Source organism: Chiloscyllium plagiosum, unplaced genomic scaffold (genome assembly GCF_037043375.1).
Source record: "Chiloscyllium plagiosum isolate Xiang-an unplaced genomic scaffold, Cpla_swu_hap1 HiC_scaffold_26, whole genome shotgun sequence".
NCBI classification, from domain to species: Eukaryota; Metazoa; Chordata; class Chondrichthyes; order Orectolobiformes; family Hemiscylliidae; genus Chiloscyllium; species Chiloscyllium plagiosum.
In genome coordinates this window covers 6,441,655-6,460,300 of record NW_028270164.1, presented here as the reverse complement: position 1 = coordinate 6,460,300, position 18,646 = coordinate 6,441,655, and the positions used below count along the sequence as shown (strand labels likewise).

The window sequence follows — 18,646 nt, the reverse complement described above, 5'->3', positions numbered from 1 at the left end:
CACCGCCCCCAGCAATGACAGCCCAGTAATCACCACCATTTCACTCTTAATTGCCCCATTCAAAAACACAGATTTGGAAAGAGAGAAAATTAATTATCTTGCAATGTTTCTTTCAGAGAGCAACTGACAATAACACAAGCATTTTACTCAAATCTAGCAGTGACCATGAGGAGGAAAAACCAATCACATCAAGTTACGTTAAATCACTGTTTTATGTTGAGAAACTGAGCAAAGTTTCTTGTGCCGATATTTCAGTTATCACATTGGAATATTTTATGGTGATCAGTCTAAAGGGCACAGATATCTATTCTGATAAAAAAAACACCTCAGTTACAAAGCAGCTATTGGTTACCACATAGAGCCATAGCACAGAAACAGACCCTTCGGTCCAACTTGTCCACACTGACCAGATATCCTAAATTAACCTAGTTTGCCAGTATTTTAAGACCATAAGACATTGGAGCAGAAACTAGGCCATTCAGCCCATCAAGTCTACTCTGCTATTCAGTCATGGTTGATAAGTTTCTCAACTCCATTGTCCCATTATCGCCCCGTACCCTTGATCTCCGTTAACAATCAGGAACCTACCTATCTCAAGAACCTACTCAATGACCTGGCCTCCACAGCCTTCTGTGGCAGTGAATTCCATACATTTCCCACTCTCTGGCAGAAGACGTCTCTCCTTATCACCGTTCTAAAGGCTGTGCCCTCAGCTCCTTGTCTCTCCTATCAATGGAAACATCTTCCCAACATTCAGGCCATTCGGTATTCTACATGTTTCAATCAGATTTTCCCCCCCTCCCCTCATCCTTCTAACCTCTATTGAGTATAGACCCAGAGTCCTCAAATGCTCCTCATACATTAAGCTATACATTCCTGGGATCATTCTAGTGAACCTCTTCTGAACCTGCTCCAGGGCCAGTATATCCTTCCTGAGATCTGGGGCCCAAAGGTCCACATCACTCTCAACCCTTCCTATTCACAAAACCATCCAGATGCCTTTTAAATGCCTTAATTGTACCAGCTACCTCCACCACTTCCTCTGGCAGCTCATTCCATACATGCACAACCCGCTGCTTCTCCAGAAATACCTCCCAAAGCCAGCAGCTTCACAAGGCCGGTGGTACATGAGAAGCTCTCTTCCAAGTTATACCTTCCCAACACATAGCAGATTTCAATCAGTGTTCAAACAACCCATGACCCGAAAAACACTGAAGGACAAACTTCTACTCCAATAAGTTCAAAAACAAACTGCACCTCCCCCCACTCCATATCTCCCCTTTCTCAATCCTCTTAAATTCCTGAAAACAATTTCACTATCTAAACCCCAAACACTCCTGTACAACCCTCCCTGCCACAACCCGATCCCAATCAACTAAATCACCTTTCTGGTTATTACCACCTTCACTCCCTCCAACAAGCCTTTGTATGGAGCCGCAGAAAATGGGGGAGATACTAAATGAGTATTTTGCATCAGTATTCACTGTGGAAAAGGATATGGAAGATAAAGACTGTAGGGAAATAGATGGTGACATCTTGCAAAATGTCCATATTACTGAGGAGGAAGTGCTGGATGTCTTGAAACGCATGAAAGTGGATAAATCCCCAGGACCTGATCAGATGTATCCTAGAACTCTGTGGGAAGCGAGAGAAGTGATTGCTGGGCCTCTTGCTGAGATATTTGTATCATCGATAGTCACAGGTGAGGTGCCAGAAGACTGGAGGCTGGCTAATGTGGTGCTACTGTTTAAGAAGAGCGGTAAAGACAAGCCAGGGAACTATAGACCAGTGAGCCTGACGTCGGTGGTGGGCAAGTTGTTGGAGGAAATCCTGAGGGACAGGATGTACATGTATTTGGAAAGGCAAGGACTGATTAGGGATAGTCAACATCGTTTTGTGCATGGGAAATCATGTCTCACAAACTTGATTGAGGTTTTTGAGGAAGTAACAAAGAGGATTGATGAGGGCAGAGCGGTACATGTGATCTATATGGACTTCAGTAAGGCATTCGACAATGTTCCCCATGGGAGACTGATTAGCAAGGTTAGAGCTCACTGAATACAGGGAAATCTAGTCATTTGGATACAGAACTGACTCAAAGGTAGAAGACAGAGAGTGGTGGTGGAGAGTTGTTTTTCAAACTGGAGGCCTGTGACCAGTGGAGTGTCACAAGGATCGGTGCTGGGTCCTCTACGTTTTGTAATTTACATAAATGATTTGGATGCGAGCATAAGAGGCACAGTTAGTAAGTTTGCAGATGCCACCAAAATTGGAGGTGTAGTGGACAGCAAAGGAAGTTACCTCAGATTACAACAGGATCTTGACCAGATGGGCCAATGGGCTGAGAAGTGGCAGGTGGAGTTTAATTCAGATAAATGTGAGGTGCTGTATTTTGGTAAAGCAAATCTTAGCAGGATTTATACACTTAATGGTAAGGTCCTGAGGAGTGTTGCTGAACAAAGAGACCTTGGAGTGCAGGTTCATAGCTCCTGGAAAGTGGAGTCGCAGGTAGATAGGATAGTGAAGGCGGCGTTTGGTATACTTTCCTTTATTGGTCAGAGTATTGAGTACAGGAGTTGGGAGGTCATGTTGCGGCTGTACTGGACATTGGTTAGGCCACTGTTGGAATATTGCGTGCAATTCTGGTCTCCTTCCTATCGGAAAGATGTTATGAAACTTGAACGGGTTCAGAAAAGATTTACAAGGGTGTTGCCAGGGTTGGAGGATTTGAGCTATAAAGAGAGGTTGAACAGGCTGGGGCTGTTTTCCCTGGATGGTCGGAGGCTGAGGGGTGATCTTATAGATGTTTACATTTGGATGAGTATATGAATAGGAAGGGTTTGGAGTGATATGGGCCAGGTGCTGACAGGTGGGACCAGATTGGGTTGGGATATCAGGTCGGCATGGACGGGTTGGACCGACTCTATCACCCTCTCTCCTCCCCTCCCCAGGGCCCCATGGTCCCCTCACTCATCTTCACCCACATCCTCTCATTCCTCTCCTCCCCTTCCCCACTCTCTCCCTCACTGTCCCCATTTACACCTCCCTACCTTCAAACTACGTCAACACTTATTGCCACACACACTAACCCCAATCCCACTAACCCTCATCCCCAGCTTTGCTCTCCATCCCTAACACCCCCCACCCTCCCAGCTCAATCACCCGCCCACCCCCTCCCCCATAAACTCCCGCTCCCTCAACCTCCCTCATCACCCTCACTCTCCCACCCTCATTCTCCCCTCCCCCTCACCCACCCACCTTCCTTCTCCCTCCCCCAGCCCTCATTCTCCCAACCACTCTCCCTCTCCCTCCTTCACCCACCCACTCACTCTCCCTCACACATCCACTTCCTTACTCCCCCACTCCGTCCCCCCCACCCCTCAACCACCCCAAAACTTCCCACCATGCCACCCCCATGCTCCTTCCACTCCTCACCCTCACCCCACTCTTCCCCCACCCTCACCTCACTCTCCCTTCACCCCTCCCCACCCTCCCTTGAACCCTCAACCTCCCTCTCCTTCCACCCCTTACCCTCACCCCCTTCCCCCCCAGCCCTCACCACTTCCACCCCCCTCCCCACCGCCTCTCACACTCACCCTCCCCCATCACCCCCCACCCCTCCTCCACTCACCCTACCCCTCACCCTGACCCACCCATCATTCCCCATCCCTCCTCACCTCCCTCCCCCAACCCGGCCCCCTTCCTCTCACCCACCCCCCGACCCCCTTCCTCTCACCACCCCCCCGACCCCCTTCCTCTCACCTCCCCCCCCCGACCACCTTCCTCTCACCCCCCCCCCCGACCACCTTCCTCTCACCCCCCCCCGACCACCTTCCTCTCACCCCCCCCCGACCACCTTCCTCTCACCGCCCCCCCCCCCCGGCCCCCCTTCCTCTCACCCCCCCCTCCCCCGCCGCCCCCCTTCCTCTCACCCACCACCCCCCCCCCGGCCACCCTTCCTCTCCCCCCCCCGGCCTCCCTTCCTCTCCCCCCACCCCCGCCCCCTTTCCTCTCACCACCCCGCCCCCCCCCCCCCCCGGCCCCCCTTCCTCTCACCCTCCCCGGCCCCCTTCCTCTCACCCCCCCACCCCGGCCCCCCTTCCTCTCACCCCCCCCCGGCCCCCTTCCTCTCACCCCCCCCGGCCCCCTTCCTCTCACCCCCCCACCCCGGCCCCCTTCCTCTCACCCCCCCACCCCGGCCCCCCTTCCTCTCACCCCCCCACCCGGCCCCCCTTCCTCTCACCATCCCCCCCCCGGCCCCCCTTCCTCTCACCCCTCCCCCCCCCGGCCCCCCTTCCTCTCACCCCTCCCCCCCCCGGCCCCCCTTCCTCTCACCACCCCCCCCCCCCGGCCCCCCTTCCTCCACCCCCCCACCCCTGCCCCCCTTCCTCTCACCCCCCCACCCCCCCCGGCCCCCCTTCCTCTCACCCCTCCCCCCCGGCCCCCCTTCCTCTCACCCCTCCCCCCCGGCCCACCTTCCTCTTACCCCCCCCCCCCCGGCCCCCCTTCCTCTCACCCCCCCCCCCCGGGCCCCCTTCCTCTCACCCCCCCCCCCCGGGCCCCCTTCCTCTCACCCCCCCCCCGGCCTCCCTTCCTCTAACCCCACCCCCCCCCCCCACACCCCCGGCCCCCCTTCCTCTCAACCCCCGCCGGCCCCCCTTCCTCTCACCCCCCCACCCCCCCGGCCCCCCTTCCTCTCACCCCCCCACCCCCCCGGCCCCCTTCCTCTCACCCCCCCCCCCGTCCCCCCTCCTCTCACCCCCCCCCCCGTCCCCCCTTCTTCTCACCCACCCCCCCGTCCCCCCTTCCTCTCACCCCCCCCCCCGTTTCCCCTTCCTCTCACCTCTCCCCCCGTCCCCCCTTCCTCTCACCCCCCCCCCCCGGCCCCCCTTCCTCTCACCCCCCCACCCCGGCCCCCCTTCCTCTCACCCCCCCCCCCCCGGCCCCCCTTCCTCTCACCCCCCCACCCCGGCCCCCCTTCCTCTCACCCCCCCACCCCGGCCCCCCTTCCTCTCACCCCCCCACCCCGGCCCCCCTTCCTCTCACCCCCCCACCCCCCCTCCTCTCACCCCCCCACCCCCCCTCCTCTCATCCCCCCCCCACGGGCCCCCTTCCTCTCAGCCCCCCACCCCCCCGGCCCCCTTCCTCTCAACCCCCGCCGGCCCCCCTTCCTCTCAACCCCCGCCGGCCCCCCTTCCTCTCACCTCCCCCCCGTCCCCCCTTCCTCTCACCTCCCCCCCGTCCCCCCTTCCTCTCACCTCCCCCCCGTCCCCCCTTCCTCTCACCCCACCCCCACCGGCCCCCCTTCCTCTCACCTCCCCCCCGTCCCCCCTTCCTCTCACCCCACCCCCACCGGCCCCCCTTCCTCTCACCCCCCCCCCCCCGGCCCCCCTTCCTCTCACCCCCCCACCCCCGTCCCCCCTTCCTCTCACCCCCCCACCGGCCCCCCTTCCTCTCATCCCCCCCCCCCGGCCCCCCTTCCTCTCACCCCCCCACCCCCCCGGCCCCCTTCATCTCATCCCGCCCACCCGGCCCCCCTTCCTCTCACCCACCCACCCGCCCGGCCCCCCTTCCTCTCACCCCCCCCCCCCCGGCCTCCCTTCCTCTCACCCCCCCCCCCCCCCCCCCGGCCCCCCTTCCTCTCACCCCGCCCCCCCCGGCCCCCCTTCCTCTCACCCCCCCACCCCCCCCGGCCCCCCTTCCTCTCATCCCCCCCCCCGGCCCCCCTTCCTCTCATCCCCCCCCCCCCCGGCCCCCCTTCCTCTCACCCCCCCACCCACCTCGGCCCCCTTCTTCCCACCCCCCCGCCCCGTCCCCCCTTCCTCTCACCATCCCCCCCCCCCCCCGGCCCCCCTTCCTCTCACCACCCCCCCCCTCTCACCCCCCGGCCCCCATTCCTCTCACCCCCCCCCCCTCCCCCCCCCCCCTCTCACCCCCCCCCCCTCCCCCCCCCGGCCCCCCTTCCTCTCACCCCCCCCCCCCCGGCCCCCCTTCCTCTCACCCCCCCCCCCCGGCCCCCCTTCCTCTCACCCCCCACCCCCCCCCGGCTCCCTTCCTCTCATCCCCCCCCCCGGCCCCCTTCCTCTCATCCCCCCCCCCGGCCCCCCTTCCTCTCATCCCCCCCCCCGGCCCCCCTTCCTCTCACCCCCCCACCCCCCTTCTTCTCACCCCCCCCCCCGTCCCCCCTTCCTCTCACCCCCCCCCGTCCCCCCTTCCTCTCACCCCCCCCCGTCCCCCCTTCCTCTCACCCCCCCCCGTCCCCCCTTCCTCTCACCACCCCCCGGCCCCCGGCCCCCCTTCCTCTAACCACCCCCCCCCTCCGGCCCCCCTTCCTCTCACCCCCCGGTCCCCCTTCCTCTCACCCCGCCCCCCCCGGCCCCCCTTCCTCTCACCACCCCCCCCCCCGGCCCCCTTCCTCTCACCCCACCCCCCACCCCGGCCACCCTTCCTCTCACCCCCCCCCCCCGGCCCCCCTTCCTCTCACCACCCCCGGCCCCCCTTCCTCTCACCCCCCCACCCCCCTTCTTCTCACCCCCCCCCGTCCCCCCTACCTCTCACCACCCCCGGCCCCCCTTCCTCTCACCCCCCCACCCCCCTTCTTCTCACCCCCCCCGTCCCCCCTTCCTCTCACCACCCCCCGCCCCCCCTTCCTCTCACCACCCCCCGCCCCCCCTTCCTCTCACCACCCCCCGCCCCCCCTTCCTCTCACCCCCCCCCCCCTTCCTCTCACCGCCCCCCCCCCCGGCCCCCCTTCCTCTCACCACCCCCCCCGCCCCCCTTCCTCTCACCCCCCCCCTTCCTCTCACCCCCCCCCCCGTCCCCCCTTCCTCTCACCACCCCCCGCCCCCCCTTCCTCTCACCCCCCCCTTCCTCTCACCACCCCCCGCCCCCCCTTCCTCTCACCCCCCCCCCCCGGCCCCCCTTCCTCTCATCCCCCCCCCCCGGCCCCCTTCCTCTCATCCCCCCCCCCGGCCCCCCTTCCTCTCATCCCCCCCCCCCGGCCCCCCTTCCTCTCACCCCCCCACCCCCCTTCTTCTCACCCCCCCCCGTCCCCCCTTCCTCTCACCCCCCCCCCGTCCCCCCTTCCTCTCACCCCCCCCCCGTCCCCCCTTCCTCTCACCCCCCCCCGTCCCCCCTTCCTCTCACCACCCCCCGGCCCCCGGCCCCCCTTCCTCTAACCACCCCCCCCCTCCGGCCCCCCTTCCTCTCACCCCCCGGTCCCCCTTCCTCTCACCCCGCCCCCCCCGGCCCCCCTTCCTCTCACCACCCCCCCCCCCCGGCCCCCTTCCTCTCACCCCACCCCCCACCCCGGCCACCCTTCCTCTCACCCCCCCCCCCCGGCCCCCCTTCCTCTCACCACCCCCGGCCCCCCTTCCTCTCACCCCCCCACCCCCCTTCTTCTCACCCCCCCCCCGTCCCCCCTACCTCTCACCACCCCCGGCCCCCCTTCCTCTCACCCCCCCACCCCCCTTCTTCTCACCCCCCCCGTCCCCCCTTCCTCTCACCACCCCCCGCCCCCCCCTTCCTCTCACCACCCCCCGCCCCCCCTTCCTCTCACCACCCCCCGCCCCCCCTTCCTCTCACCACCCCCCGCCCCCCCTTCCTCTCACCGCCCCCCCCCCCTTCCTCTCACCGCCCCCCCCCCGGCCCCCCTTCCTCTCACCACCCCCCCCGCCCCCCTTCCTCTCACCCCCCCCCCCGTCCCCCCTTCCTCTCACCACCCCCCGCCCCCCCTTCCTCTCACCCCCCCCCCCTTCCTCTCACCACCCCCCGCCGCCCCTTCCTCTCACCCCCCCCCCCCTTCCTCTCACCACCCCCCCCCCCCGGCCCCCCTTCCTCTCACCACCCCCCGCCCCCCTTCCTCTCACCCCCCCCCCCCCCGGCCCCCCTTCCTCTCACCACCCCCCCCCCCGGCCCCACTTCCTCTCACCGCCACCCCCCCCCGGCCCCCCTTCCTCTCACCACCCCCCCCCCCGGCCCCACTTCCTCTCACCGCCACCCCCCCCGGCCCCCCTTCCTCTCACCACCCCCCCCCCCGGCCCCACTTCCTCTCACCCCCCCTGGCCCCCCTTCCTCTCGCCACCCCCGGCCCCCCTTCCTCTCACCCCCCCCCCTCCCCCCGGCCCCCCTTCCTCTCACCCCCCCCCCTCCCCCCCCCCCCCGGCCCCCCTTCCTCTCACCCCCCCCCCCCCCGGCCCCACTTCCTCTCACCACCCCCCCCCCCCCGGCCCCACTTCCTCTCACCTCCCCCGGCCCCCTTCCTCTCATCCCCCCCCCCGGCCCCCCTTCCTCTCATCCCCCCCCCCGGCCCCCCTTCCTCTCACCCCCCCACCCCCCCGGCCCCCTTCCTCTCATCCCCCCCCCCGGCCCCCCTTCCTCTCATCCCCCCCCCCGGCCCCCCTTCCTCTCATCCCCCCTCCCGTCCCCCCTTCCTCTCACCACCCCCCGCCCCCCCTTCCTCTCACCCCCCCCCGGCCCTCCTTCCTCTCACCCCCCCCCCCGCCCCCCCTTCCTCTCACCCCCCCCTTCCTCTCACCACCCCCCGCCCCCCCTTCCTCTCACCCCCCTCCCCCTTCCTCTCACCGCCCCCCCCCCCCGGCCCCCCTTCCTCTCACCACCCCCCGCCCCCCTTCCTCTCACCCCCCCCCCCCGGCCCCCCTTCCTCTCACCACCCCCCCCCCCGGCCCCACTTCCTCTCACCGCCACCCCCCCCGGCCCCCCTTCCTCTCACCACCCCCCCCCCCGGCCCCACTTCCTCTCACCCCCCCTGGCCCCCCTTCCTCTCGCCACCCCCGGCCCCCCTTCCTCTCACCCCCCCCCGGCCCCCCTTCCTCTCACCCCCCCCCCGGCCCCACTTCCTCTCACCACCCCCCCCCCCCGGCCCCCCTTCCTCTCACCCCCCCCCCGGCCCCCCTTCCTCTCACCCCCCCCCCGGCCCCCTTCCTCTCGGCCCCCTCCTCTTCCTCTCACCGAGCCCACACCGCCCGAGCGGGATGGCCTTCAGTTGGATGGGGGAAGGCCTCTCGAAGCCCGCCTCCCTCAGTCCCTCCAGAACGGGCTGCGTCAGCAGCAAAGCGGCAAAATCCACTTGCTCGCCCGGGGCAAGCAGCACATCCCCGGTCCGGGGTCGCCGGTCGATGCTGTGCGCCGTGCGGCGGCCTGTGAGCGCCATCCTCCTGCCGTCAGAGTGTCAGGCAAGGCCCCGGCTTTGGGCCCGGAACCGGGAGGAGGGAAAGGTCCGCCCCCAGACGGGCATGACACGCCTCCTGGAGACTGGCCCCGCCCCTAGGCGTGTAAGACACGCCTCCTGGTGACAGGCTCCGCCCCTAGGCGGGTATGACACGCCTCCTGGTGACAGGCTCCGCCCCTAGGCGTGCAAGACACGCCTCCTGAAGACAGGCTCCGCCCCTAGGCGGGTATGACCAAACAGGCTCCGCGCCCCTGGCGGGCATGACACGCCCCCTGAAGACGGGCCACGCCCCTAATCGTGCACGACACGCCTCCTGAAGACAGGCTCCGCCCCAGGTGGGCGTGATACGTCCCATGGACACAGATCCCGCCCACTGTGGGGCAGAGACGCACCCACTGGAGACAGGCCCCGCCCCGTGGGGGGCCAAGGCACGCCCCATGGACACATGCCCCCTGCGGACTGCTCCCGCCCCGCGGGGGATCATGACACACCTCCTGGAGACAGGCCCCGCCCCCAGAAGCAAAACCCACCCGTGGAGACAGGGTGGGGATCAAGACACGCCCCCTGGGGACGGGCCCCGCCCCTTTGGGTGCAGCCCCACCCCACGGCCTGGATATATTCCACGCCCCTTGGATTCAGGCCCCGCTCATGGATACTGGCCCCACCCCTTCGGTGTTGCTCCACCCCCTCAGTGCTAACCACACCCCCCTGGTTTGGGCCCCTCCTGCTGAAGCCTTGGACAGAAGACACTCCACAAAGTGCCACATGTGAGGCTGCTTGAAGCTCCTACAGAGAGAATCTTTGGTAGTGGTCCAACTTCACAACAAGGCCGGTGGTGCATGGGAAGCTCTCCTCCACAGTCACACCTTCCCAACACATCGGAGAAAGTGAGGACTTGCAGATGCTGGAGGTCAGAGATTCAAAATGTGTTGCTGGAAAAGCGCAGCAGGTCAGGCAGCATCCAAGGAGCAGGAGAATCGACGTTTCGGGCATGAGTCCTTCTTCAGGAATCAAATAGCAGATCACATAAGCCCTTCCCAGCACATAGCAGATTTAAATCAGTGTTCAAACAACCCATGACCCTAAAAGCACTGAAGGAACACCTTCACAACACAGACTGAAGTACTTCAATAAGTTCAAAAACAAACTGAACCTCCCCCCACTCACATCTCCCCTTTCTCAATCCTCTTAAATTCCTGAAAACAATTTCCCCATCTAAACCATCCCCCAGTCCCTTCTTACTCACCCTCTCTCTTCACCATCACTCTCCACCACCACCCTCACTCCTCCCTTTCCTCTTCCCCCACTCCCCAAAAATGTTGGACGATAACCTGGTGTCATATGAATTCTTTATCCACCCCAATCCAACACCAGCAGCTCCACATCCTGACTACCATGGGCAGAGGGTTGGTTAACGAATAGAAAATAGAAAGTTTAGATTTTCAGGATGGCAACCTGTAACTAGCGGAGTGCCACAGAGATCAGTTCTCAGGCTGTAATTAATTACAATAAGTACAATACTTAGCGAATCACAGAGTCATACAGCATGGAAACAGACCCTTCAGTCTAACAGGTCTGCACCAACTGACAACCCAATCTGACCTAGCCCCATTTGCCAGCATTTGGCCCATATCCCTCTAAACCTTTCCTATTCTTATAACCATCCAGATACATTTTGAATGTTGTAATTGTACCAGCCTTCACCACTTCCTTTGGCAGCTCATTCCATACACACACCACCCTCTGTGTGAAAAAGTTACCCATCAGATTATTTTTAAATCTTTCCCCTCTTATCTTAATTCTATGCCCTCTAGTTTTGAACTCCCGTATCCTAGGAAGATGATCTTGGCTATTCAACCTATCCATGTCCCTATATAACGTCATCCCTCAACCTGCTTCCACACTGTAAGGATTCTATGAAACTCAAACCTTGGCCGAGAAATTGGGGTGAAAAGCATGTTACATTGAGCTAAATTTGTTGGAAGGATTGTAATTGCCCCCCTGTTATCCTGCAAGCCACTGGTCTTGACCACTGAGTGCTGTCAAGGCTGGATTATTAAACATATTCAAGGCAGAGATAAATAGATTTTTAATCAGGAAGGGAATCAAGGGTCATAGCAAATGGGCAAGTAAGTGGAATTGAGGATTATCAGGTCAACGATGATCTCAATGGGCTGAATGACCTATTTCTGCTGCCAAATCTTACAATCTTGGTCAATTGTCCATATTGTTGGGTGGATGTGTAATTGTACTGGAGACACTTAGCTACACAAACAGTGCAAGTATATTTTTACTGGAATGTTGTGAGGGTCTATCGCCTTTGCAGTTTACAGTGCCTTCAGCTGGTTCTTAATATTACAAGGAGTGAATCAAATTGGTTGAAGATTGACATCTGAGATGCTTTTGGACTTCAAATAGAGGCCAGGATGGATTATCCACTTGGCACTTCTGGCTGAAAATGTATGCAGATGCTTCAGCCTCATCGTTTGTACTGATCTGCTGTTCTCCCCCAACATTAAGGATAGAGATATTTGAGAAGCCTCATTCTCCATTGAGTTCTTTATTTAATTAACTACCAGCATTTATAACTGAATGTGAAAGGCCTGCAGAGCTTAGATCTGACCCGTTGGTTGTGGGACTGTTTAGATTTACCTTGAAAGCGTGTTGCTGGAAAAGCACAGCAGGTCAAGCAGCATCCAAGGAGCAGGAAAATCGATGTTTCGGACAACACACTCTCAACTCTGATCTCCAGCATCTGCAGACCTCACTGTCCCCCTGTTTAGATTTACCACCTATCTTTTCCTCTGTTTGCTGTGTAGGGTGGCACAGTGGCTAGCACTACTGCCTCATAGCACCAGGGTACCAGGTTCAATTCCAGCCTTGGCTGACTGAATGTGTGGAGTTCGCACATTCTCCCCATGTCTGCGTGAGTTTTCTCTGGGTGCTCTGGTTTCCTCCCACAGTCCAAAGATGTGCAGGTTGGGTGGATTAGCCATGGGAAATGCAAGATTGCAGGGGTGGGCGAGATGCTCTTCAGAGGGTCAGTGCAGACTGAATGGCCTCTACCTACACTGTAGAAATTCTACCATGTATCTAGTTCTCTGTGGTAGATTGACACATCAGTTTTAGATATAGATGGTGCTGTTTCTGTCACACCTTCATTGAACACTAACCATCCTGTGAAAGTTTTTAAATGGCTACAAAGTGTTCTGGGACATCAAAAGGCGCTATTGAAATGTAAGTTGTCTCTTTCTAAACAAGGTGCTTTTTGTAGAAGCAGAGTTTTCAAACATCAAAATGGTACTGAGCACAACACTTTACAGATCATTAGAATGCCCGGGTAGTTTATCCTGTCCAAAACTCTCACGTGCTTGAACTTAACATGAATTACAGGATAGGCTTTAGGTCAATCATAGGTGCTGAGTACAATAACGGGGAGCCTCTGAGATGCCACAATATTCATCAGGCCATGAATAGGGTGATTTATTGTACAATTTTCTGGTTCAAATAACTTCATCTCTAAACAAAGAATCCATCAATAAACTGGAAACTTGGCTGTTATTATGTAAACAGTGCAATCAATAACAATTTTATTTGACAAGCAATTCATTACATAACAGCTTTTGTATGATACAATATGATTTGGTCCAATTTATGAGTGGTAGTATGTTGGCATTTTAATCATTTGAATTCAGTGGCAGGGATTTATTTTGTAAATGCTGCATCATGTGCATGGAAGGGATCATCTTTGCTATCGGATGGAGTAGTTCTAATCTCACATGTACGCTTTTGTGTTTTCAGGATCAGGCCAGTAAAACTTTCACACAGTGGTGATGCTATCAGTAGCTGTATGAGTTTCAAATGTCACCTTGGAAATGTTACAAACTCCACTCCTAATATGGAGAGCAAAGGTGTGAGGCTCTGCATTAGTGTGAAGCTGCTGCCTCTCAGGCAAGCTATTTACTGATGACACTGATGTAGATGTCAAAGATCCTTTTTTTAATATTCATTCATGGGATGAGGGTGCCACTGGCTGGGCCAGCATTTATTGCCCATCCCTAATTGCCCAGAGGGCAGTTAAGAGTCAACCACATTGCTGTGGGTTGGAGTCACATGTAGGCCAGACCAGGTAAGGATGGCAGCTTCCCGCCCTAAAGTGGCCCAGATGAATTTTTCCTGACACTGGTTTCAGTGTCATCATTGGACCCTGAATTCCAGATTCATTATTGAATTCAAATTCCACCACCTGCCGTGCCAGGATTTGAACCCAGAACCCCAGACACTAGCTGAGTTTCTGGATTAATAGTCTAGCGATAACACCACTGGGTCATTGCTTCCCCAGTCTAATGGTTGCTGTTCTAAGGAGCAGTTTGGAAGTTTCCACAATGTCCAGGTCAATATACCACACTGTGGTATATATATCACGCTGAGGTCAATATATTGCTGTTGTTGACAGTAAATTCTGTAACAGGTTTCCTGAGATTAGAATGACATTATATAAATTTGCTCACACATCTCTCTGTCAGCGTCGCCACTTGGACCGTGTGGTAAAGGGTCGGCCTGGATTACAGGCTGAACCCACTGGAATGAGGCTTAAATTCACTATCTCCCAAGTCAGTGGTAAGAGTTCAGCCCACTGGACCACGGGAGGAGCTTGTCATGCAGATGTTAGCTGCTTTGTTTCTATTCACTGAAGCTGTGACTCCATTTATACAAGCAGGAAGACACTTTTGGATATTGTGAGGCTGGGAAAAACATGACAATGATCCGTCCTGTACCCCTTGACATATTTATTGTTTCCAACTTCGATAACCTTAACAGAGATTGATACATTTTCAGATATTAAAAGCATCAAAGTGTACAGAGAGTAAGCAGGAATATAGCATTGAGATACAGCACCAGACATGATCATATTGAATGGTGGAGCAGTTTCAAAGGGCTGAATGGCCTACTTCTGCTCCTAATCTCTATATTTCTATGTTAATGGCCAATGTTGTGATGTGGTTAAGATGGCAGATGGGATACTTGCCTTTAGAAGTCAAGGCATAGGGTCTAAGAACAAGTTACGCTGAAATTATATAAAGTATTCCAGTAATGTGTGCAGTTCTGGAATTCATATTATGGGAGGATGTGACTGCACTGGAGAGGGTGCAAAGATTTGTGCTGGAAAAGCACAGCAGGTCAGGCAGCATCCGAGAAGCAGGAAAATCGACGTTTCACATGATGAAGGGCTTTTGCCTGAAATGTCAATTTTCCCATTCCTCAGATGCTGCCTAACCTGCTGTGCTTTTCCAGCACCACACTTTTGACTCTAATCTCCACATCTGCAATCCTCACTTTCGTCCTGCAGAGGAGATGTACCAGGATGTTGTCTGGGCTGGTGAGTTTCAGTGATGAAGAGAGATTGGATTGTTGTCCTTCGAGCACAGGAGACTTAGGGGGATCATGATTGAGAAGTACAAGGTTATGAGGGGCAAAGTTAAGGTTGAAGGTAAGGGAAGGAAGGTTTAGAGGAGATCTGAAGAAAAACCTTTTCATCCAAAGGGTGGTAGGAATCTGGAACTCACTGTCTGTAAGGGAGGTAGAGGCAGAAATACATCACATTGAAGAAGTATTTGAATGTGCACTTAGGATATACCTATGTGCTGGGAAATGGGATTAGAACAGTTAGGGGGTTGTTTCTGACTGGTGCAGACTTGATCAGCCAAAGGGCTTTTTTCTGTGCTATACATCTGTATCTAGGCCCTTCATGATGGAAAATCAATATCAATATTGGAGAAAAGAGCAGGAAGGTGGAACTAACTGGGTAGTTCTTTATCAGGGTCAGTACAGACAATGGGCCAAAGAGCCTTGTTTACATTGTACAACACAATGACTCTATTGTATGATTTTTAAAGCTATTAAACAGAAGTGTTCAAAGGAAATTGAAACAAAAAAGTGCCACTATATTTCACTCATGGATTGTTTCCAGGTGTTTAATCTTTAATTTCTGGGTTAATTCTGAGGTTGAGGAAAGCCTTACACTTGGATACACACTCTTCACACAGGATCGCTGAACAGTATTTCAGCCCAACCACTTCAGTTCCACTATAACAAGCAAAAAAGCAACCAGGAGAGAAGGCACTTCATAATAAATGTCAAAAAAGCAGATGTAAAGGACAGCAAAACCTCTCACTGGAATTCTGAAATTGCTTTTCAACTCATGCACAATCAGTTTCAGAGTGCTTTTCTTTAAAATGTATGTATGTCACAATGTAAACAGAAATGTAGGTTAATGCAGCCCAATCCTTGAGGGCAGACCTCATTCATGTATTGCTCTAGCAAAAAAATTAACCCTTAAAAACCGAGAAAGTTAAGAACAAATTATCGTTAAATCAGTACCTTTCAGGAACATTGAATATTCCAAATGATTTCTGAGCCACTGAAATACAGATGAGGTGTAGTCACGGTTGTAATGCGAGAATTTTACAGTATATTAGGAGCAAGAGATAGTTAGGGAAAAGGTATGTCCACTCAGGACATGGAGTCATAGAGATTATCAACACAGGAAAAGACCCTTTGACTCATCATGCCCAAACCAGTCAAAAACAAGCCCTAAACTACTCTAATCCCATTTTCCAACCCTTGGTCCATAGCCTTGATTGTCTTGCCATCACAATTGAACACCTAAATATTTTTTCAATGTGATGACAGTCTTGGGCTCTCCCACCCTTACAGGCAGTGAGTTCCAGATTCCCACTATCCTCTGGGTGAAAACGTTTTCCTCACATCTCCTCTCAACTTTCCTCCCCCTACCTTAAAGCTATGTTTCCTGGACATGGACCCCAACATCAAGGAGAAAGGTTTGTTCCTGCCTACCCTATCCAAGACCCTCATAATTTTATGCATCACAATCATGGCTCTTTTCAATCTCCTCTGTTCTAAGATAAACAACCCAATCTGTTCAATCACCGTCCATAACGGAAACTCTCCAGTCTAGACAAAATCCTGGCAAATCTCCTCTGTACGCTATCCAATGCTATCACTTCCCTCCTGTAACGGGGATTGCAGAACATTTTTCTATTCAATTGTGGAACATGGACATCACTGGCTGGTTCAGAATTTATTACCCAACCCTATTTGTGAATGTGGTGGTGAGTTGTCTTCTTGAACCACTGCAGTCCACATGGAGATCCACCAAGCCATTTGGGAGAGAGTTCCAGGATTTTGACCCAGCGACAGTGACGTATTTCCAAGTCAGTAGGGTGAGTGGCTTGGTGGCAAAATTGCAGGGGGTGGTGTTCCCGTGTATCTGCTGCCCTTGTTCTTTAGATGGAAGTGGTCATGGGTTTGGAAAATGCAGTCAAAGGAACTGTCTAAGGTTTCTGCAGTGTATCTTGTAGATAGTACACTCTGCTGCGACTGAATGTCGGTGATGGAGGAAGTGGATACTTGTGGAAGTGGTGCCAATTAAACAGGGGTTGCTTTGTCCTGGATGATGTCAAGCTTCTTGAATGTTGCTGGAGCTGCACCCATCCAGGTAAGTGGGAAGTATTCCATCACCCTCCTGAAATGTGCCTTGTTGATGCTGGACGGGCTTTGGGGAGTTCGGGGTTGCAGTATTCTCTGTACACAGTACTCTAAGTGTGGCCTAACCAACATTTTATACATAGCCTCCCTGCTTTTGAACTCTATGCCACAGCTAATAAATACAAGACCCCCTTATGCCTTCTTAACCACTTTATCCACATATCCTGATACCTTAATGGGTTGGTGTATGTGCAAACCAAGGTCTCTCTAATCCTCAGTATTTCTCAGGGTCTTACTGTCGCGATATGATGTGATTTAAACTCACATTCAAATTGGATACAGATCAAACTTCATCATCAATTTGAACCACTAACTTGGTTACTTTCTCCACGAATGCTGGCAATCCTGCTGCTTATTTTCAGCGGTTTACACCTTTATCCCTAAATAAATGATTAATTTTGCTCTTTGGATTGTCTAATTCAGTAACGTTACCAAAATACAATCTTCGCTAACTGTGGAGTAATGTGATAATCGCCTTTACTCTAATAATAGTGACTGCGCAGGGAACATTGGAACAGATACCTGAGTACAGCAAGCTCCCAGAGATGCCGTCTCTTGCTCAGGCTATTCCACCTGCACTTTCCAACCCCACAATCCAGAACCTGATGATCATAGTCTCAGGACATGGGGTGAGCCATTTAAGAGTGAGAGGTGGAGAAATGCCTTCACCCAGAGAGTGGGGAGCCTGTGGAATTCTCTGCCACCGAAGGCGGTTGCAGCCAAAGCATTGAATGGTTTCAAGAAGAAGTTACATGTAGCTCTTAGGACTAAAAAGGTATGGGGAGAAAGCAGGAACAGAGAGCTGAGCTGGATGACCAGCCGGGACCATACTGAATGGTAGAGTAGGTTCAAAGGGCCAAATGGCCTACAGGGGAGGCAATGGTCCAGTGGTATTGTTGCCAGACTGTTAATCCAGAGATCCAGGTAATGTTCTGGAGGCCTAGGTTCAAATCCTGCCATCGCAGAGAGGGGAATTTGCATTCAATGAATATGTGGAATTAGGAGTCCAGCAATGACCATGAATTCATTGGTGTAACAACCCACCTGGTTCACTAATATCCTTTAGGGAAATAAAGTGCTATCCTTACCTGGTCTGGCCTACATGTGACTCCAAACCAATAGTAATGTGGTTGACTCAAACTGCCTTTTGGGCAATTGAGGACGGGCAATAAATTCTGGCCGAGCCAGCGACACCCTCATCCCCTGGAAGAATAAAAAGAAATCTCTGGCCCTTATTTTCTATGTTTCTATGACCTCTACCATCTGGAAGGACAAGGGAGGGGAATCCCTACAAGCTTCGCTCCATCCAAACATGGAAATACAACACCAAAAATATCGTCACCTTGTATCTCTTCTATATAGTTATACTTAACTTGATCACCCCTACAAGGCACTGAGGAAATCACTAATTAATTAACATAGTCACCCCTACAAGGCACTGAGGAAATCACTAATTAATCTCCCTGCAAAACTTGTTGAGCATGAGTTCCTTTGCTAATGGATGATGGCCTGTCTAGCTAGAACTCATCACCTACAAAGCAGACTGAGGTGGGCTCCTATGACTTCATGGTAGTGTCCCTACCTGTGGACTGAGAGGCCTGGGTTCACATCCCAGCTGCTCAAGAGCTGTAGAATCAGATCTTTGAACATGTTGATTAAGGGAAAAATAGGTTAAATAAGAATGTTCTTAAAATGTTACAAAGCAGACTCAGGTGGACCCTTGTGGCACAGTGGTAGTGTCCCATTGTCTAAGCCAAGAAACCCAGGGTTCAAGTCCCACCTGCTCCACTGTTATTTCATAACATCCTGAACAGGTTGATTAGAAAAGAAAATAAAGTCGACCCAGGGATGGGGGTGTACAGCAATCTTTCCCAGGCTGGGACTAGC

At 55.4% G+C, this 18,646-nt stretch overlaps 1 protein-coding gene across 1 annotated transcript in view; it reads right to left on the bottom strand.

Annotated features, from left to right (window-relative positions):
* The window catches only part of ddx20 (DEAD (Asp-Glu-Ala-Asp) box polypeptide 20), a 39,497-nt gene extending 30,269 nt beyond the window's left edge, over positions 1-9,228 (bottom strand). Inside the window, exon 1 of the mRNA XM_043716373.2 lies at positions 8,971-9,228. Coding sequence (XP_043572308.2) covers positions 8,971-9,172 — 202 coding nt within the window. The 5' untranslated portion in view covers positions 9,173-9,228. The remainder of the gene's footprint in view (positions 1-8,970) is intronic.
* Between the last annotated feature and the right edge of the window lie 9,418 nt (positions 9,229-18,646).